Here is a 22,715-nt window from a genome sequence, read left to right as displayed (position 1 = left end):
AGTGCAAGCGCCACTGGTGCAGTATACAGTGAATATCTCCTAAACAGTGTACATTTAGGAGATATTTACAGTACCTATAGGTAAGTCTTAAGCCTCATACACACGGTCGCACTTTGTACAAACTTTTCCGTGGACTTTTGTACAAAGGGCATGGTCCACAAGTTTGTATTGCATACACACGGTCGGACTTTTTGACAAGAAAAAAGGAACGTAGTGACGTCACAACGTACTGACGCCACTTCAAAAGAGGACGTTTAATGACTCCAGCGCCACCTTTGGTCAACTTCTGCATTGTAGTCTGATCTTTTGCATTGGTTCTGAGCATGCGTGTTTGTACCTTGTACAAAAGCCCGATGCTTTTGCGTACACACGGTCGGACTTTGCTCCATCGGACTTTTGTTGCCAGAAAGTTTGTCCGTTCGCACAGCCAACAAAAGTCAGATGAAAACAGAAAAAGTTTGTCCGATGGAGCGTACACACAGTCGGATGTTGCTCCAAAACAGCTAATTTGCATGTTTGTTGTCAAAAAGTCTGACCGCGTGTACGGGCCTTAATTATAGGCTTTCCTATAGGCACAGCTTGCAAAGGGAGGTTTACAACCTCTTGAGCTTATAGTGTATGAAAAGCCAAATTTTATTTTTAGCTTTGGAAAGAGGTGTGTGGGGTTAGACCACTGCTTTTTTGATTGCTGTGTTTGTTCCCAATAGAGATTTAACCTCTCTACTTGTTTTGGTGACCACTGATACAGAAAATTATGGCTAATCTAAAATATTTAAATTGTTACAAAAACCAGGAGGTGAAACATTGTAGTTATTACGTTCGGATGCATTGATATGTGGGTAGCAGGGCTAATGATTAACTGTTGTTATTAGAGATGCACACTGTCACTCTGTTGAATATTGAAACATGCTTGGAAGTATCAATTATGCCGAACTCATAGGAAAATAACTATGTACCTCCATTGCTATACACTCAAAAGACACCAATAAGCAGAAATTGGGTTTTAGGATACAAACTCTTTTCTCAATTTTTTCCATTTTTCTTTGATATCTAATCTGCATTCACACATATGACCTTCTAACTCCATATTTCATCACAATATCATTGTGGACACTAACCACCATAAAAGATATCCATTAAATATGTTAATTAAAAGAGGAAGAATTGCAAGGAAGAAGAATGATTGTATATGGTTCCTTGCTGCATTACCATATATTTATTTTCCTAAAGACTTATACATTCTTTATGCAAAAACTGTGATGATATGATATTTGCATTTGTATTCTTCTGTAAAATTTGCTAAAAATAATAAAAAGCAGTGTAGCACTAACCCCCGAAGGAGCTGCTGGTTTGATTTGGGCCAGCACTCTATCAATAACCCCACTAAGTTGACTCAATCCCCTTGGCACAGCTGTGGTACAATGCAACACAATACAACATAATACAAATGCAAAGTACCTGTATTGCAACCTCAGGATCCACTGGCTTCACCTGGTGGGGAAGAAACAGTATGCCACAACACTGGATACTTAACCAGAAATATATTTTACTATAGAATATTCAAAACAGGTATTTACAGAAATTGTGCTGTCATCCTAACATAGGACGACAGAACAATATATTTCAATAGGAACAATTTAAAACAATATATATATATATATATATGTATATATATATATATATATATATATATATATATATATATATATATATATATATATATGGATTGAAACCTGGGAGCTCCCCTCACTTTAAAAGCTAAGAATGAGATCTCACTTAAAGTACTTAGTCCGTGATCTTCTTTCTTCGCTAGCTAAAATAACTCCTTTGTGATTTGTAATCCACAGTCTATGAGAAGTTAATTTGAGGTGCTCCTGGTGTGACTCCAATAACTAATTTACAACGCTTGAGGCGCCAGAGTAAATAGGCCTCAAGCCTGCTCAGTATCAGTTGCTCAGCTCCTACTCTGTGGAACTACAAATTCCAGTGAGGCCTGTATGTGAGTCTAACTGCATCTAAAAGTTAACAAACGGTGGGCCGTAACCCGCTCACCAACTGGATCGGAGCTCCGTGGGGTAACTTGGGTCTCGTGACTGCAGCTTGCTTCTCTGTCAGCTGGGCCAGTCGCCCTGTACCACTCCGCTGGATGTATCCAGTCCTCCACTGCTCCGATGAGCGTCGCTGGACCTTTTCAATCCGGTCACTGTCTCTCAGGCACCGTCCGGTCACTCCACCAACAAACGGAGTTGCACTCCGCAATGGCTGTGGGCTGCTGTCTCCAGGGAGCCTCCCCACAGATCCGCACAGGCCGGCAACATGATCCCAAGAGACCTAAAATGGCCACTCGGGTCCCTTTTATATCCTACCCAGCATGCACTGCTTAAGAGAGTGGTCATGGGTAAGTCACACAGAGTCCTGGGTAACAAGGTCAACCTTCTCAATCAAAACATCAGTCACTTCCTGTATCAGTCTTTTTGTGTTTGTTCTGAGGTAAATAATCATAATTGTGCATTGCCTCATTTAGTCACTAGATGGCTCTAAATGCTGAACCATAACAATGTCCATAGACTTTATATTAAAGTATGCAAACACATATCACTACACAAGGATGTCAGCGCTACAACAGATTACAGTATACACTAAAGAACAGGAAGTGAGGGGACATATTCAAATGGGGAAACTTGTTCTGGGGACAACAACAAGAGTGATATTTCTTCACTTTTAAGATATCTTCACCATTTCCTTTAGGCCAGGGTTGCCCAACATGCTGCCCACGGAGCCCACTAATATGGCCCTCGACCTCCTGTTCTGGGATAGTGGGTTGCAAAGCCCAGAACATGGGTTTTGACTTGCCATCCCAGAGCATCAGTATTGTGAATAAAGCCAGCGGTAGAGGAAGCAAGTGGCTGTGGAGCAGAGCCGCATACGTTGATGCTTCCTGTATAGTGTTGGCTCTTGTAACAAGCAGAGTGATACCAAATGCACTCTGCCAGGGACAGCAACAGCTGACAATACCTGAATGGAAAACTGTTATTAAAGATAAGTTTATTACTAAAATCACAGTGTATATATGGGCATATCTATTCTGCAGTGGTTACTGGGCTGCTTTTAAACTGATCCACAGTTTCCCCTTCAGTTACCTGCACTGAGCCATAGATTTCTGTTATGACCTGAGGGTTTGGTGCACTTTCAGAAAGTGCACAGTGCACCACACCTGCAGGATATAATAGAAGTCTATGGCAAAGTGCAACTAACCTGCAGGAAAGCCACAGGTACACTGCTCTGTGGGAAAACCACAGCGCATCAGTGTGAATGCAACCTTAGGCCCTTTTCACACAATCGGTTGGACCCTACATTCACCTCTTTGGAGCAGCAGATTTAAATGGACTTGTGACTGTTTACACTTGCCTACCTCTGATCCAATCCACACACTAAAAAAATTAAAAAGAAAGGGATCCCATTCCATCTGGGTGGATCGGATCGCCTATAGAGTAGAGTGGGCTGTGTTTGCGTCCACTCTGCATATGCAGAGTGGACACAAACCTGTTATCCACCTGCTCCACTCATTTTGGCCCTCAACTGGTTACCAAGTCGCTTAAGTGGATCCTCACTCTTCAAAAGGTTGGTCATCTCTACTTTAGGCGGCATACCTACAGCATAACTTTCTAGCACATTTTTCTCTTGCATCCCTCGCGTTTGTAAATATTTTATTATATTTTCATGTGACAACACTGAAGAAATTACACTTTGCTACAATGTAAAGTAGTGAGTATACAGTTTGTATAATAGTGTAAATTTGCTGTCCCCTCAAAATAACTCAACACACAGCCATTAATGTCTAAACCGCTGGCAACACAAAAGATATAATAAAATATTTACAAAAATGTGAGGGGTGTACTCACTTTTTTGAGATACTGTATATCCACTCAGGAAATTAACTATGTATATTGCACATTCTCTTGCCTGCATCACATAGCTGGAGATCACTCAGTCTGCTGGTAGCTAGGGATAATGTGGAAAAAGCATTGTGAATTACAACAGTTTTAAAATACCTACCTCCACAAATGTCTCCAGTTTCATCATCAATGCATTCTCTGTCATCACATTCACAAAATTTTCCGTAGATGAGTCCATTATTTTCTGAGTTCTCACATTTACATCTTCCACACTGGCAGGTACCTGCAAAATGTACACATAATGGATAGAGATAAAGACTGTAAAAAGTCATACATTGTTACAGATATACTGTATGGCGTGGCATGCATGTCTTTAGCAGTGGTTAGTTAAAGGACACTTGTGTGGGTAGAAGTAGTTTAAAAATGCAAGGTGCCGGGGGCTGCCATCTTCATCCTAGATTAATATCTGGTTTAATTACTGATCTGGTATGAGGGTTCAATACAGCCAAGACCAGTTCAAGCATTTATGCTGCCTGAGTGGAAGTTTAGAATGAGCATTGTGGAGTTGTGTTTTAGCCAAAAGTTTACATTTAAAAAATGTTGGTGAATGCAGAAGGATTTTTTTTATAACATAGCTTTGGAGTAATCTACATTGTTACTGAAAGTGAAGATGCCTAGTTATTTTATGGAGCATGCCCCTATCACTCCAACAGGGCCCTTCCAGTTGTAAAACTGGTCCTCCGAAGCCTCCTCTCTAAGGTGATCCTGCCCATGGTCACACTCCTGGTTCCTCCACATACAATGTATTGTACTCTTGCGACCATCAGATTCGTTCCAGAACAGATCAATCTTCATAAATCATTGGCCTGGACCTGCTGATCAGTTCTGACAAATGAAAACCTTCCCCTGCATGTAAGTATAAATACAGGCAGGGAAAATTATGTTATCTCTCCTCATGGAAATCTTTTCATTCCAGAGAGGGGAGACATCTCACAGTAAGTTGCACCAACACTACACTAACACCAGTACACGTAGGAACACTTGTCACCCCCCCGATCTCCCCCCCAGTTAACCCATTCACTTCCTGTCACAGTGTCACCCAGTGCAGTTGTCAGATTTTTCACTGACCACTGTACTAGTGTAATCAGCGTTAGGACAGTTAGTGGTTTAACCCCTTGATCACCCTCTGTCACCAGTGATCATCATATTAGTGTTACGGGTGACGCTGGCTAGTTATTTTTTTTTATAGCATCAGGGCACCTGCCATATATTACCTAAATAAAGGTTTAACTTTCTGAACACCTGGTGGGTGATATTAGTTAGGTTTTAGCGTCAGTTAGGTTCTGCTTCTCCCCAGGGAGTGAACAGGAAGTCACCCATCTGTCAGATTCAGGCTCAGAATACAATCCTGTAGGCAGAAGAGGCCCCCTGACAGATAGCTCTGATGATGGAGTAGTGGTCCCTGCTAAGGTCAGGTGTACCCAACCCCGTTCTTCTGCTGTTGTTGAGGTGCAAGAACCGCAGGGCTCTCGTATGGAGCAGAGAGCCAATACTAGTGCCACTCATCCTGGTCAACTAGTCCAAGCTGGTGAGGCGGCTAGCACAAGTAGTGTCCCGCAGCCACCAAGAAGACAAAGACAGGCCGTTGAGCCCATAGTGCCCTTCCTGCTGCATTTGCCAATCCGAATTGGGAACCCACCACTTCTACAGCACCTGTACTTCGCCATTCACTGGCCAACCTGGAATTCAGGTGAAAATGGTCGATTTTATGTCACTTGATTTTTATTTGCTGTTTTTCATGGAAGATCTATTGTGGACCAAAGCAAATTGTATGCTGGCTAATTCATTGACGCTAATCCCCAGTTGAACCTTTCCAGAGATTGGAGACCTATTACGGTCTCAGAATTAAAGACCTTCCTGGGCCTATCCCTCCTCATGGGCATAACTAAAAAAAGTGAGTAGTGGTCATACTGGTCCACTGACCCAAATTAACCATATGCCTGTGTTCTCTGCCATGTTTGATCGTGGAATTGGCGCATGTGGCACCATGCAATCTAATCACCGGCGATAACCCCAGCAGCTTGTAGATTCCCGTCTTAGGCTGGGGGAGAGAGCCTGCTTGAGATGTAATAATTTGCTTGCTGTGAAGTTGAGAGATAAGAATGTTTTTGTCCTGTCCTCCCTTCACGCAGACACGACGGTCCAAATTCAAACGGGGACTGGTGTTGTGGAGAAACCCCTCTGTGTCCAAAAACACAACCTTAATATGGGAGGGGTGGACCTCAACGACCAGTTGATGGCGCTGTACTTAATTGCTCATAAGACCAGATGCTGGTACAAAAAAGCGTCTGTATACTTATTCTAATTGGCTCTGCTGAATGCTTACATGCTATACAAAGCTTCAGGACAGACTGGGTCCTTCCTTAAATTCCAGGAAGAGGGGCGATTAGTCCCCTGACAAGTCACACCCCATTCAGTGCAATGGAACCATTCCAATCAGGGCGACTCAAGTCGCTCCGACTTAGAAAAAGATTCCTGCACTACTTGGGGGTTACTTCAGAGTGACTTGCATTGACTTCTGTTAAAGAAGTTGATTGCAATCCACGATGAAGTCGCACTGTGTGGCGCAGCTTCAATGTCTGTCAAGTCCCAGGCCATGTAAACAAAGTAGCTAGGCATAATTAAAAAATAAACTGTGTGGGATTCCCTTATAATTCATCCAAGGTCAACCAGGCACACCCAGGCAAAAAAAACGTTGCAGGTCCCAAAATTCTATACCAGACCCTTCCGTGTGGCATGAATTTAAAGGGTAGGTGCCACACATAAAAACAAACAAAGCACAGAGGCCCCCTTTAAAAAAAAAACCCACCAGAGCCTAATTCAAGCATGCAGCTTGGGGAGGCCACAAAAGAGGGAGAAGAAGTGAGCAACCTCCCCTGGCAAGACACCTTGTTCTCTTTAACATCAGAGGTCTCTTCCCCTCGTCCCCATAGCAATGCAAGTCATTTGTTATTTTTGACAATAATATCTAAGGTTAGCCTCACACTACATTCTATTTTCCTCTGCAAGTAGTGATTGCAGCTTCCCGGCAAAGGGTGGGAGCAATGCCATGCGTTTTCACAACACAAGGCACTGTTTCCCCCTATTTTCAAAGTGTATTGGAATGTCGTTCCATTCATTTCTATTTCAAAAATGCAGGGTCGCATACCTAGACCCAAGTTAGCCCCCACCCACACCTTTCGGGTGAGCTTACGCCATCCACCAGGGTGTCCTGCTTGTGTATTTATCCAGCTGGTTGGTGGGAGCCTTCCTACTACTATAACTGCTGGTCTCCTGTCCCCCGACTGTGACAGAGAAAGTGCAACGGGACACACAGAAAACCATTTTCTGTGTGTCCCGTTGCACTTTCTCTGTCACAGTCTCTGTCTCTCTCTGCATTTTAATTATGCAGAACAGTTGGCTTTAGTACTTACCCAATAAAGAATACAGGAAAGATTTACATCTATCTATAAAGTTGCCATCAGAATTATTAGAGAATTTTATAGCACTACCCACTTAGGAGCTGCTGGTGAATATGGGTATCTCCCACCCTGCATAGCCAGGCACACACATTTTCTATAGACTCTAGAACCAGGAATCAGTCCTTGAATTTGGATGGGATTAGGGTTGTTATGGGATGCCCAACTGATCAACAAGGAACTCTTCAGGGACATAAATATATACATACAGTATATATATACACTTCTCCTCTTCTACCTTCAGCACAATCTTGTAGACCTACATCTCCCAGGATCAGCTAGCACTGACAAATCCAACTCAGACTCAGGCAGATCTGTAACAAATGCCCTTTGCATGTAGGGACTGCGTTCCCCTTTGATAATATAGCAGAAAAATAGGTCTTTAGTGCTTAACTATCCTATTCCTTTGGCTACATCCCAGTACCACCTCTTAAAGCACTTCCAGCCCATCTGGCTACAGCTGCCCCTTTCACTAGCCCTCCTGGCTAAAACTCCACAGTTCTCCCAGACTGAGTCTGAATCCATCCCAGACTGCTTGCACCCAGTTCCTTCAGGCATGCCTCTCAGTCCTCTTACTGTAACACTCACTGGCCCTCCTTGCTGTCTTCCTCCCTGGAGATTTGCCTCACAGTGTTCTGCTGGTGTCCTCTCCTTGCTCCCGTGCCTCCTGACCAGGATCCCCCTGTGTGTCATGAAGAGGGGTCCCTTCCGCACCTGAGCCCAGGCCAAATTTTACCCCCCGGACTAGGGTGTTACTCTCAAAGGCCTCCAACAGCCTAACACTCCATCTCCCTCCGAACTCACACTGCCCCAGCTAGGCTGACCCTGAGTATTTGAGGGGGCCTGTCCCCTGCCAACCCATCTGTTGGGGATTTGTCAAGGCCCTCAGAATTCTCCAGGCAGCTCCTTCTCCCCTCCACACCCATTTTTCTAGAACCTTCTGCTGTTTCTAGAAGTAGGGGGAGGCCTCAGAGATGTTGCCTGTGAGTCATACCAGCCCTCCCTAAGTCAATCAACCCGGACCCAGAAAAACACAGGCTTGGCTGCCAGCCAAGCCTGACAATTTTCCTACACTAACAAAAATCCTAACACTAGTAATGCTAGGGGTACTACAAGTGTTATTAGCAGACCAGTTCTGTTTTGTATAGATCAGTGAGTGGAGATTTAATATTAAAGACTTATGTTAAGAACACTTTAATCCAGTTTAATAGGATAAGCCTTTTACAGACAACAAAACTGTAATTAATCAATGTAAAAAGGAAAGTAGATATGTGAAAGAGTATGACTTGATTTATGTGGTTTAATTACTGTTCCTAAAAAAATAAATAAAAAAATAGTGCTTTCTTTTCAGTCTCAAATGCCACAAGCTAAGAAGGTATTAGGCTGCCCATATTTAGGACACTTAAGCAAATGAGATAGTTTGTTATAAATAGAATTTAGGTATGGCTCAGTGACATACTAGAATGGTTAATCGGCTGAATGATCAGACAGAGTAACTGCAACTTGTAGTTTACTAAACAGGTTTCAAAGTTAGCCATAAGCCATAAAAAGGCATAATGCAGTTTCTTGATGGCAAAACAACAAGCATACTGTACATATGAAAGCTGCACAAACATGACTCTTTACAGCAGTGTCTCTGTAACTCAATGACTGTATAGCATAATCTGTAAAAGGCTCTATAACAACAGACAGTCAAGCTGTGAGTCATTATTTAGATAAAACAGTACATTATTATTATTATATACGATTTATATAGCGCCAACAGTTTACGCAGCTCTTTACAATGTAGAGCGGGGTCAGCACAATTACAGTACAGTTCAATACAGAAGGGACAGGAGGGCCCTTCTCGTAGAGCTTACATTCTAAAGGGAGGGGGTGGTGGTACAAAATGTAAAAGGGTGCAGAAATTAATTTAATGGGGGTGGCTCAGGGACAGTTGTTAAGTGGGTGTGAGATCTCCTAAAGGTGGACAGGTTAGCGGCTGATCGGATATACCGAGGCGGGGAGTTCCAGAGGATGGGAGAGGCTCTGGAGAACTCCGGAAGGTGAGCATGAGAGGAAGTGACCAGGGACCTAGACAGCAGGAGGTCCTGGGAGGAGCGGAGGGGACAATTTGGGTGATATCTGAAGATGAGGTTGGGGATGTAGCTGGGGGCGATGTTGTGGGTGGCCTTGTATGTTGTGGTTAGCACTTTGAATTTTATACGGTGGGGTAGGGGAAGCCAGTGAAGGGATTGGCAGAGAAGGGAAGCAGCAGCATTCATAATAGACTGATGGGGGGATAGCCTGTGTAAGGGTAGACCATTAAAGAGAGAGTTGCAATAGTCAAGGCGGGAAATAATACATAAAATATACATAAAATATATAATAGTACATAATGCAGCTACTTGTAATTGTCCTCATAGACTGTGTTCCTCACAGTGAAGTTCAGAGTATCTGTGGTAACACAGCTGGACAGCTTGGGGAATCCAAGGACAAAGTACTACCCCTCCTGAACTGGACTACTTTGGTAGGAATCCCTAAATAGCTGGATCTTTTGGAGAAGTTGTGTGCTATTAAGCTCTGGCCTGCCTGCCTGCACCACCTGTTCAGGCAGAGGAGGACCTCTAACCTGGCAGCAGATCATTTGCCCAGATACCTCTGCCTAACCAGGTATTAGGGATGAGCCGAACACCCCCCCCCCCCCCCGGTTCGGTTCGCACCAGAACTTTCGAACGGACCGCAAATTCGTATGAACTCTAAAACCCCATTGAAGTCTATGGGACTCGAACGTTGGAAATTAAAAGTGATAATTTGAATGGCTAATATGCAAGATACTGTCCTAAAAAGGGTTTGGGGACCTGGCTCCTGCCCCAGGGGACATGGGTCAATGCAAAAAAAAGTTTTAAAAACAGCAGTTTTTTCGGGAGCACTGATTTTAAAGCGGTAGTAAACCCGCTAATGTTTTTTTTTTTTTACCACCTGCAAAGCAAAAGGCATAATGAGCTAGTATGCACCGCATACTAGCTCATTATGAAATACTTACCTTAGAACGAGGCCCCGACATCTGGCCCGATCCACGCCAAGGGAGCTGACATGCTCCCTCTGTGTTTCTTCCATGCGCGCGGGAGATTTCATCCCGGCCAAGTCCGGCCACTGCCGGTCTTTCAGCTAAGAATCCCCTTGTGCGCATGCGCCGCTGCAGTCAGCGGCGCATACCGAGGGGAATATCTCCTAAATCGTACAGGTTTAGGAGATATTTTTTTTTACCTACAGGTAAGCCTTATTATGGGCATTCGTGTATGTAAAAGTAAAAAAAATTAGTATACAATCGCTTTAATGATGATTAAAGTGAGAAAAAAAAGTGAAATATTCCTTTAAATATCGTGCCTGGGGGGTGTCTATAGTATGCCTGTGAAGTGCCACGTGTTTCCCGTGTTTAGAACAGTCCCTGCACAAAATGACATTTAACGGAAATAACGTCATTTAAAACTGCTTGCGGTTTTAATGTTATATCTGGTTCCGGCAATATGGATGAAAATCATTGAGAAAAATGGCATGGGTAGCCCCCCCTGCCCATTACCAGCCCCTTTGGGTCTTGTACGGATATTAAGGGGAACCCCGTACCCATATTAAAAAAAGGAAATACGTGTGGCCCCCAGGCCCTATATACTCAGAACAGCAGTATACAGGCGGTGCAAACAAGTCATTCACTGTGTAGATTTGTTGTGTTAAGTAGAATCTGTTTGTAATTTTCAACTGGTACATTTTTAAAGTGTAGCTCCAGTCAAAAAATCTATTTTTAAGCTTTTTGGAAAACATAGGGAAGGGTTATCACCCCTGTATAATTTGTTTTGCCGTCTGTCTTTTTTCATCTCACTTCCTGTTGTCTCCTTCCGTTTGCAAGTAGGAGACGTTTGTAAGTTGGATGTTTGAAAGTAGGTGCCTGCCCTATATGCTCTGCAGAAATGGTGGAACAAGGTGCTGGTGTTGCCACAACATTGTAAGCCCTCAAAGTGACTCTTGGTGGGCGCTGGAGCGCCCTGCTGTGAACGATTATATCAAGAATTGTAATTACATGCCATTGTTGAACAGTGGTAGAAAAATTGACCTTTGGTGGTTGTGGTGCTGGTGCCACAACACTATAAGTCCTCACGGTTACTCTGGGTGGGCACAGGAACGGGCCCTCCTGTGAAATATTATATCAAGAATTGTAATTACATGCCCCTGTTAAACAGGGGCTGAAAAATTGGGCTGCTGGCACTGGTGCTGGTGCCACGACACTGCAACCTCTCCCATATACTCTAGTTGTAGTGAAGGAATGAGCCCTGCTGCAAAGCATTGCATCAAAAATTGTAATTAAACGGCCCTGTTAAACAGGGGCTGAAAAATTGGGCTGCTGGCACTGGTGCCACAACACTGCAACCTCTCCCATATACTCTAGTTGTAGTGCAGGAATGAGCCCTGCTGCAAAGCATTGCATCAAAAATTGTAATTAAACGCCCCTGTTAAACAGGGGCAGAAAAATGGGGCCTTAGGCACTGGTGCTGGTGCCACGACACTGCAACCTCTCCCATATACTCTAGTTGTAGAGCAGGAATGAGCCCTGCTGCAAAGCATTGCATCAAAAACTGTAATTAAATGCCCCTGTTAAACAGGGGCAGGAAAATTGGGCTGGTGGCATCACCCAGAACCAAAAATGTTCTTCCAACATATCAGCGGAGGAGGAAGAGGATAGACAATCAACATAACAGGACAGTCACTCAGCATCAGCATAGGTAGTCTTGAAGGGATGTGATATTTAAAATAAAAATATTCGGTTACATCAGCTTCAGGTGCTTGGTAGCTGTGGGTGATCCAAGACCGATTCATCTTGATGAAGGTCAGTCGATCAACTGAGTCGGTGGACAGGCGCACCCTGTGATCGGTAACAAAGCCACCAGCAGCACTGAAGGTGTGTTCCAAAAGAACGCTGGATGCAGGACAGGCCAGTAGCTCAATTGCATACTGTGCAAGCTCTGGCCAGTGATTCATCCTCAAGACCCAGTAAGCCAGAGGATTTTCGGTGGGAAAGGTGTCCAAGTCTGACCTTGCCCCTAGGTATTCCTGCACCATGTAAATAAGACGCTGGCAATGGTTGCTGGAACCGATCATACCTTGGGGCTGTGGACTAAAAAATTGTCTGAACGCATCGGTCAGACGGCCATATTCTCCACCGGTCCTTCTGATCGATGCTTCAGCAACACGTTGTCCAGGACCAGGAGTTTGTAACCTCCCAGTCTCTGGAAACGCGTTGCACAGACCTTTCTGCAAGGCCTCCCGGAGATGTCTCATCCTCTGCTCCCTCTGCGACAGCAAGATAAGGTCGGCAACCTTACCCTTGTACTGTGGATCAACGAGAATGGCCAGCCAGTAATGGTCCCTCTCCTTGATCCAAAGAATGCGAGGATCCTTCAGCAGGCTTTGCAGGATCAGGGAGGCCATGCAGTGTAGGTTAGCTGAGGCATTCGGTCTGGTGTCCTCTGGGTCACTAAGGACAACATGATCTGCAGCTACCTCCTCCCAACCACGTACAAGTCCACGGGTTTCTTGGGACTTTAAATCATCCCTACAAGACTGCTGCTGAGTGCCAGCCTCCATGCTGACACAATCATCATCCTCCTCCTCCTTCTCATCCTGTTCCTGTGTGATGGGTGGCACAGCAGGAACACTGTCTGGATAAAGGGGGCCTTGAGAGGCAAGGAAGTCCTCCTCTTCCTGCCTTCCATCTTCTGGGACGATGTATCTTTGTTTTCTGAAATGTCAATGGTTGTTCAAAGGGCACCACAGCAGAAGCAACAACCAGAGCTGGGTGAACATTGGGCTGCATAATATTGTCAGGGTTCATGGCTTCTGCTAGGGTCCTAGAGATAATGGTGGAAGAGCAGGAGGGAGCCATCATGGAATCTCTGGTGGCCAAGATGCTTGTGGCTCATGAATTTGCATAGGTTCTTTAAAAAAACACCTTATGGACATTTTTGTGAGTCTCAATGTATTTTGGGGGTTTATGGTGTAGGCACTCAGATTTTTCTTGGCTTCTTTATCTCTAATGTCATATACTGGCACACCTGGAATAAGCTGTTATGGAACAACTTTAGTGACTTATACCCAAAATGTTTACAGTTTTTCTTACGTCAGACTAGCACTTTGTTCCTAGGTTAAAGGTTAAAGTTTGATGCTTCCAACTTTCCTTGCTTTACCCATGACCAGTTTTTAACAAACATTAGACTTCAGACAGGTGTTATTTTCACTCCCAAATACACATTTTTCTGTGGGCACTTAGGTCCATCAGCCTGTAGGCCCCCTAAGGCCGCGTACACACGGGCGGACTGTTCGCCCAACCTTGTCCGCTGAACAGTGTTTGGGCGGACAGTCCGCTCGTGTGTGGGCTTTCAGCGGACAGTTTCAGCGGACAGTTGGACGGACAAAGTCTTTCGGAAATTCCGAAAAACTGTCCGCTGAAACTGTGTTTGAGCGAACAGTCCGCCCGTGTGTGGGCTTGTCCGCTGTACTTTCGAAATGAGCGGACTGTTCCCGCTCGGAAAGTCCGCCCATTTCGAGCGCGTGTACAGGTAGGCGGGGCCCGCGAAGGAGACGTCGCGGGCTCCGCCGCCTGGAATGGGCTTAAAGGGGAACCCCAACGCCGAAAAAAATCGGCGTGGGGGTTCCCCCCAAGTCCACACCAGACCCTTGTCCGAGCACGCTACCCGGCCGGCCAGGAAAGGGGGGCGAGCGAGCGCGCCCCCCCTCCTGAGCCGTACCAGGCCGCGTGCCCTCAACATGGGGGGTGCCTTGGGGAAGGGGGGGCCGCGCGGCCCCCCCACCCCAAAGCACCTTGTCCCCATGTTGATGAGGACAAGGGCCTCTTCCCGACAACCCTGGCCGTTGGTTGTCGGGGTCTGCGGGCGGGGGGCTTATCGGAATCCGGGAGCCCCCTTTAAGAAGGGGGCCCCCGGATACCGGCCCCCCACCCTATGTGAATGAGTATGGGGTACAATGTACCCCTACCCATTCACCTGTGAACTAAAGTACAATAAAAAACACAACACAGAGAAAAAATATTTTATTGCACAGCTCCGGGGGTCTTCCGTCTTCGGGGGTCTTCTCGCCGGACTCCTCCGCTATGTGTGTGTAGCTCTTTTACTAGCGGAGGAGTCCGGCTTTCTTCCTCCCCGCCGCCGGCCTCTTCTCCCGACTTCGGGGGTCTTGTCCCCCTCTTCGGTTCTTCTGCCGGGCCACCGCGCCTGGTCCGGTGGCCCGGTCTTCTGTCGCCGTCTTCCGTTCTTCTGTCGCCGCCTTCGGTTCTTCTGCCGGGCCACCGCGCCTTCTTGTAGCTCTTTTACAGGCGGTGGCCCGGTCTTCTGTCGCCGCCGCCTTCCGTTCTTGTTCTTCTTCTTGTTCTTCTTCTTCTCCTGGAGATGTTGACTCGACGAGCTCTCCGGCCGGAATGCCAGGGACACGCTCCGCTGCCACTTATATAGTGACAATGGGGCGGTGTCACATGGTATATGTCACATGGGTTGGTCACATGGGTTGATGTCACATGGGGACTATGACATCGTAAGGGGGCGGGGTCACCATGTGACCAACCCATGTGACATATACCATGTGACACCGCCCCATTGTCACTATATAAGTGACCGCACAGCGCGGCTCTGGCATTCCGGCCGGAGAGATCGTCGAGTCAACATCTCCAGGAGAAGAAGAAGAACAAGAAGAAGAACAAGAACGGAAGGCGGCGGCGGCGGCGACAGAAGACCGGGCCACCGCCTGTAAAAGAGCTACAAGAAGGCGCGGTGGCCCGGCAGAAGAACCGAAGGCGGCGACAGAAGAACGGAAGACGGCGACAGAAGACCGGGCCACCGGACCAGGCGCGGTGGCCCGGCAGAAGAACCGAAGAGGGGGACAAGACCCCCGAAGTCGGGAGAAGAGGCCGGCGGCGGGGAGGAAGAAAGCCGGACTCCTCCGCTAGCAAAAGAGCTACACACACATAGCGGAGGAGTCCGGCGAGAAGACCCCCGAAGACGGAAGACCCCCGGAGCTGTGCAATAAAATATTTTTTCTCTGTGTTGTGTTTTTTATTGTACTTTAGTTCACAGGTGAATGGGTAGGGGTACATTGTACCCCATACTCATTCACATAGGGTGGGGGGCCGGTATCCGGGGGCCCCCTTCTTAAAGGGGGCTCCCGGATTCCGATAAGCCCCCCGCCCGCAGACCCCGACAACCAACGGCCAGGGTTGTCGGGAAGAGGCCCTTGTCCTCATCAACATGGGGACAAGGTGCTTTGGGGTGGGGGGGCTGCGCGGCCCCCCCTTCCCCAAGGCACCCCCCATGTTGAGGGCACGCGGCCTGGTACGGCTCAGGAGGGGGGGCGCGCTCGCTCGCCCCCCTTTCCTGGCCGGCCGGGTAGCGTGCTCGGACAAGGGTCTGGTGTGGACTTGGGGGGAACCCCCACGCCGATTTTTTTCGGCGTTGGGGTTCCCCTTTAAGCCCATTCCAGGCGGCGGAGCCCGCGACGTCTCCTTCGCGGGCCCCGCCTACCTGTACACGCGCTCGAAATGGGCGGATTTGCCTCCGCCTTACGTGGGCGAGTCCGTTCATTTCAAAAGTTGAGCGAACTGTTTGCCCAACCTTGTTCGTCAAACAGTCCGCTCGTGTGTGGGCAAGTCCGCTCATGCAAATTTTGAGCGGACTGTTTGATGAAACTGTTTGCCGAACAAGGTTGGGCGAACAGTCCGCCCGTGTGTACGCGGCCTAAGAGTACTGTAAAACAAACATGATCGAGTTAGTTGCCTGTCAATAAATGTACTGTGGGGTTGTATTTTCTGATTACTTTGGATAAATAATGGGTCTATTTTCTTTTGTTGGGTCCATTTCAAGTTGGGTCCATTTTCTTTTGTTCTCAAGAGCTAAGTCTCCGAGCAATTGGATCAAAGTGTGACTGAACATCTCACATGCCTTATTGCCTTGTGTGCATTACCTTGTAGTGTGTGACTTCCTAATGCCTAGTGAGTTGCACCATTCTCTGAGAAACATGCTTTAGAAACAGGGTTTCTTGCCTCAATGTATCCTCTAGTAATAGCGATAAGGAAGTCAGAAGTGCTTTCATACTATCTGGGAGGTGGCATTGGCGGGTCAGCACTGCCACTACAAACTTGGTAAAATGGTCAATCTACTGAATTGTTGAGTGTAAGAAAATTGATACACAGTACTTCCAGTGAGGCAAACTTGTGCCAAGTCATAAATGAAATTCAGGCATCAGCACCCTTTGACACTGAACTGACCACACAGTGATGACAGACTTGTTCAACCAACCTGAACAGACCCGCATACAGATTATCTCTTGAAACAAGTTAACTTTAATGGACACCTCAGTGTCCTGCTTCCATAAGGGCTTGAACCCCTCTTACAGTATGACCTGCCAGGTCACTTATGAGTCACAGTGGGACATTATTCTGTCATGCAGTATACATCCTTCAAAATTGGACTGCTCACTCAGCAATTTTTGGTTTCTGGTAGTAAATTTGATCCTTCCCTAGGACTGGGTCACCACAGTAACTGTAACAGCTCGATTAGGATATTAGGTGGGCAACCACTGGAACTGTGTGTCTGCCCAGTTATACTCTTCCAGTAAATGGATAAGGTTCATCTGAGGCCTTTTCCCTAGTCAAGTTAGGTAATTCTATCTCTTCAGCATCTTCATCCACATCTTTAGTCCTTGGATTTGAAATAATTCCACTTTCTGCCCCACTGCTCAACTCCTGGCAAAAGGGAGTTCTTGTCAGAAACCATGAAATCGGGCCGAGAGGGAAGTACAGTTACATCACGCGTTTAATAATAAATGTAAAAAAAACAAACATAGTCAAACCATAGCCAGAGTTCAGTAACCGGAACAGATAGTCAGCCAAGCCAGAAGTCAGGGAGCAATGTAATGGAACAGCAAGTGGGATCTGGAGCCAGAAGGAAAAAAAGTATTGAACAGAATTGCAGGAGATAGTTTCTGCGATGTTGATCAAGGCAAAGGCAGAGATCCACTGGGCTGGACAGCTTAAGTAGGCAGGAGTGACGAGCAGGATATCATCAACAGCTGAGTATCTTTGTAGAGATAGGAGCTGCCAATTAGCGGACAGCTGAGCGGCCAGCTCTGAGAAGGAAGGGCTGAGCCCAGCCCTGACAGTACCCCCACCTCAACAACCCCTCCACCTCGGAGGGCCACCAGGCTTGAGCGGAAAAAATCTATGGAAATCATGGAGGAGGACAGAGGCATGTACATCCGAGGATGAGACCCAAGAGCGTTCCTCCGGACCGTACCCCTTCCAATGCACCAGGTACTGTATGCACCCAAGGAACGGGAGTGGGAGTGGACTGTACTTCATACTCCTCATGGTTCTCAACCTGTGCAGGGTGAGGATGTGACACAGCGGTGGTAAAGCAGTTGCAGACCAAAGGTTTTAATAAGGAGACATGAAATACATTCAAAATATGCATATTAGAAGGACGGTCTAATGCGTACGCCACTGGGTTAATCCTGCGAAGATTACGGAAAGGCCCAATAAACCGAGGTGTGAACTTCAGTGAGGGAACACAAAGTTGGAGGTTGCGAGATGACAGCCATACTCTGTCCCCATCCTGGCAGGAAGGTGCAAGCAGGTGTCTGTGGTCAGCATGGAGTCTGTACCTATCATTAGCATGTCGCAAAGCCTCCTAGATTTGTGCCCAAGTGGAACGAAGACCACGGAGATGCTCCTCTAATGCAGGAATACTCTGAGTCAGGCAACATTCAAGGTTGGAAACCATAGTTCGCCATAAACCTGTGGTACCAGTGGTACCTTTGAGGAAATGTCTCCGTTCTTTCAGGGCTTAAATGATCACCAACAGCTCTCTGTCACCAATCTCGTAATTGCACTCCACAGGTGATAATTTCTTGGAAAAGTAGCCACAAGGATGCATAGCGCTCTCAGAGGTAGGATGATGAGACAGAAGGGTGCCAACACCAGTCTCAGAAGCATCAACCTCAAGGATAAAAGGTAATGTAGGATCAATAAGTGCCAACACAGGAGCAGAAACAAAGGCAGCCTTGAGACTCTCAAAGACCTTAATGGATTCTGGAGACCACTTCTGTGGGTTACTGTCCTTTCTGGTCATATCAGTCAGGGGCTTGACCAGAGATGAGAAGTTCTGAATAAACTTCCGATCATAGTTGGCAAAGCACAGGAAACACTGCAGAGGACGTAAATCCATGAGCCGGGGCAACTGTAGGACTGCCGAAAGTTTCTCCGGGTCCATCGAAAAACCAGCAGTGGAAATTCCATAACCCAGGAATTTAACCTGTTCACAATGGAACTCAAACTTCTCCAGTATACAATAGAGATTGTTCTGTCTTAGTTTCTGAAGCACATGACGGACATCAGTGTGGTGGCTCTCCAGGGACTTTTAAAATATGAGGATATCATTGAAATAAACCACCACACATAACTGAAACCTATCTCGGAGGACATTGTTAATAAATTCCTGGAAAACTGCCAGGGCATTACAAAGGCCAAAAGGCATTACGATGTACTCATAATGTCCTGTTCTGTTATTAAACGCGGTTTTACACTCATCCTCCTCCTTAATCTTCATGAGATTGCACCTCTCAGATCAAGCTTTGTGAAAACCGTTGCTCCCTTGAGGCGGTCAAATAACTCTGTAATCAATGGAATCATATAGGCATTCTTAATCGTGAAACAATTGAGACCCCTTCTTCTTCACAAAGAAGAAACCAGCACCAGCAGGAAACAAGATTTTGCATATAAAACCTTGAGAAAGTGCTCTGCAACATACTCCTCCATGGCCTTATCCTCCAAGATCAACAAAGGGTAAACCCGGCCATGAGGGGGTATGGCACCAGGTTGAAGGTCAATTGCACAATCATAAGACCGGTGTGGAGGCAAACTATCGGCTTAACCTTTGTCAAAGGCATTGATAAAATCGCGGTACTTCTCCAGCAGGGAGGAGAGTGAAGAAGTGCACAGGACCTTGGCTACCTTCTGAAAGCATGTCTCACTGCATTGTGGGGACTAGGAGAGAACCTCAGCATGGAGGCAATCAAAAGAGGGGTTCTACCTCTGTAACCAAGCATGACCAATAACCAGTGGAAACTTAGGTGAGAAAATAACTTGGAATTGGATTATCTCATGGTGAAGAGCCCCTACAGCCATGGACAACCGAATTGTCTCATGAGTCACATGGGCAGGCTGTAGAGGTCTCCCGTCAAGCGCCTCAATGGCAAGTAGAGTGTCACGCAGCTGCAGCAGAATTGAGTGCTTCGATACAAAGGCAACATCAATGAACAGACCTGCAGCCCCAGAGTCGATTAGAGCCTGTATCTCGATGGACGACTCAGTCCAAGAAAGGGTGACCAAAACCAGGGGCTTATCCTTCTGGATAACTGGGGATGAAACAATGCCACCTAAGGTCTGTCCATGACAGGACCTCAAGGTTTGGGCATTCCCTGGATGGGTAGGATAAGACTTCAAAAAGTGACCTGCCTGGCCACAATAAAGGTACAATTTCTCCCTCCTCCTAAAGATTCTCTCATCCGCAGAGAGAAGCATGAAACACAAGTGCATGGGTTCACCTTCACTGACTGACTCGTTGCCAGGAGGCATGGGAGGTGAGGGAGGCGCAGGTGGGACTTCAAAGTTCGGAGACAAAAGTACAGGAGGCTTCTGCAAGAACTCCTTAAAAGAAAGTCTTTCTCTGAGTCTGAAGCCAATGAGGATGGCAAATTTGATGAACCTCTCCAGCTCAGTGGGTATATCTCGGCTGTTATCTCATCCTTGATGTTATCCGAGAGACCATGAGAAAAAGCAGCCACGAGGGCCTCATTGTTCCATGCAACCTCTGCTGCCAGAGTACAGAATTCAATGGCGTAGTCGGCAACAGTTCTCGTACCCCATTCGATGGACATGAGGCACTTGGCAGCAGAAGTGGAGTGTGTGGGAACGTCAAATACCCTTTAAATGAAGCCACAATCTCAGGGTAGCTCAAGCTATTGCGTCTCGCATAGAGAGTTTGCCCAGGCCAAGGCTCTCTCAGAAAGCAAAGATATCATAAAATCGACTTTGCTTCTGTCTGTGGGAAACACCTGGGGCAGCATCTCACAGTATATCTCAACCTGGTTGAGAAACCATCTGCATTGTAATGGATCACCCCCAAATCGCTGGAGAAGCAGAGCAGGACCAGACATACCTCTTAAAGAGGTAATACTCGAGGCGGCTGCCTGCACAGAGACTGGAGCAGCAGCAGGGTTTGCCTGCAACAGAGGCTGTACCAGGGCAGCCACAGTGGGAGATTCCAGGTGAGCCGTGCGACTCAGGAGCTATTGTAACGCCATGGTAAATTGATCCATGCAGTGATCCAGTTCATCCAATCTGGAAAAAATATTACCAAGTGGACTGACTGCATCTTCTAAATTCACTGCCTTTGCCTACTATCAGAAACCATGAAATCAGGCCGAGACAGAAGTACAGTTAAATCACACATGTTTAATAATAAAAGTAAAAAGAACAAACGTAGTTCAGTAGCCAGAGTTGCCCTGACAGTTCTACTTTAATCATTTTCACTGTGTATGGTTGCAGCAGTCTCTGCCCAACTTATTTGCTCCAGCAAGGGGATGGTGAACTTACCCACCCTGGCTGCCTCTAAGGCAGTCTGTCTTCTCAATTAGGGGTGTCCCCTTTCTTGCCCTTCACTGGCGTTTTCCTTCTGCATTTCAACACAGATAATACTGTCTTCAGTGATCCCTTCTGAGATGGCCACCTTCTTAGTTTCTGGATAGCCACCTCCCATTAATCTGTCTGTTTGGTTGAAGGTGAGTTTATCCATTCCCCACCTTAGGCGTGACCAAGCCTGTATGTCACTGAACCTGACATGCTATGGCTGCTTCAAACTGTTTGTGGAACTTCAGATTGGGATTGCTTCTATATTTCCCTAAAATGTTTTTTATAGCCATCTATCTGCATAACTCCAGTCTGGCTGTCCCACTTTGCCCCTATCTTGAATGTTATGTCTTGCAATTACAGTGCATATGGTATTCTGGAATGGGGTTTCCCACTTTCTGCCAATAAAGTGGGCCCTAAGGTCCCCTTATGTTGCCACTTGGCTATATACCACTTCTAAGTGGTTAACTATCTTGTCAAGGGAATCCCAGTCTTCTGCTAGGAGGTGCAGAATGAACCTTTTCGCTTGCCTTTCCAGGGCATTAAAGGCCAGTGCAGCCTGCTGTGATTTCTTATGATCGGACTAGGCCCCCTAATCTCTTGACCCAATAAACCAAGACCTGACCTGGTCTTGTGTACTTGGGTAATTGTTGCAGCAGGAATCCTGCCAGGAATAGGGGTCGTTACTGTGGGGGCAGTAGGCTGAGAGATCAGCATCAACAGAGAGTGTCTGTAACTTGCAGTTTACAAAAGAGGTGCAAAGTTATAAGCAACAATGCAAAACAGATTCAGAATGGCAAAAAATATGCATACATTGAAGAAAAATGAAAGTTGCATAAATGTATGAAGGCTGCACAAAAATGTATTCTTGACATCATTGTCTCTGTGGTTCAATTAGAGTGACATGTGGCAGCATAGCATAATCTCTAAAATACTCTATCAACAGAAAGTCAACAAATTCTGTAACACAGTACAGAACACAGCTATTTGAAATTATCTTAGATCATGCCCCTAAAAGTGAAGCTGGAGGAATCCAAGGTGCAAGGAACGAAGGACCACTTCACAGGAACTGTAATGCCGCATACACATGACCGGTTTTTCCATTGGAATAAACTCTGAAAGTCTTTCCAATGGAATTCTGCTGAAACTGTCTTGCGTACACACGATCACACCAAAGTCTGATTGTCAAGAACGAGGTGACGTATAACACGTACAAGGGGACTAGAAAAAGGAAGTTCAATAGCCAGTAGCCAATAGCTTCTGTCTCATTCTTGCTTCAGAGCATGCGTTGTTTTTGGTCCGTCGGAACAGCATACAGACAAGTGGTTTTCCAGATAGGAAATGGTTCCGTTGGAAATATTTAAAACATGTACTATTTCTAGGTCAGTCAGAATTTTAGAAAAAAAAGTCAGATGAGGCATACCCACGATTGGAATATACGATGAAAAGCTTCCGTCTGACTTTTTCTGTCGTGCATTCCGCTCGTGTGTACGCGGCATAACACTGTGGGCAATCAAGGAGTTGTTCCTCGCATTCGCTGGATCTTTTAGAGAAGCTGTATGCTTTTTGGCTCTGGCA

General features: G+C 46.3%; 1 protein-coding gene across 1 annotated transcript in view; it reads right to left on the bottom strand.

The window, feature by feature from the left end:
• ITGBL1 (integrin subunit beta like 1) overlaps positions 1 to 22,715 on the bottom strand; it is a 403,213-nt gene that overhangs the window by 244,597 nt on the left and 135,901 nt on the right. The window contains exon 4 of the mRNA XM_077482967.1: positions 4,057 to 4,179. Coding sequence (XP_077339093.1) covers positions 4,057 to 4,179 — 123 coding nt within the window. The remainder of the gene's footprint in view (positions 1 to 4,056; positions 4,180 to 22,715) is intronic.

Source organism: Lithobates pipiens, unplaced genomic scaffold, assembly GCF_037356315.1.
Source record: "Lithobates pipiens isolate NorthernLeopardFrog02 unplaced genomic scaffold, aLitPip1_a1.2 Scaffold_16, whole genome shotgun sequence".
In the NCBI taxonomy this organism is placed as follows: Eukaryota; Metazoa; Chordata; class Amphibia; order Anura; family Ranidae; genus Lithobates; species Lithobates pipiens.
The sequence above is the reverse complement of the archived record's forward strand: the minus strand, read 5'-3'. Positions and strand labels throughout refer to the sequence as shown.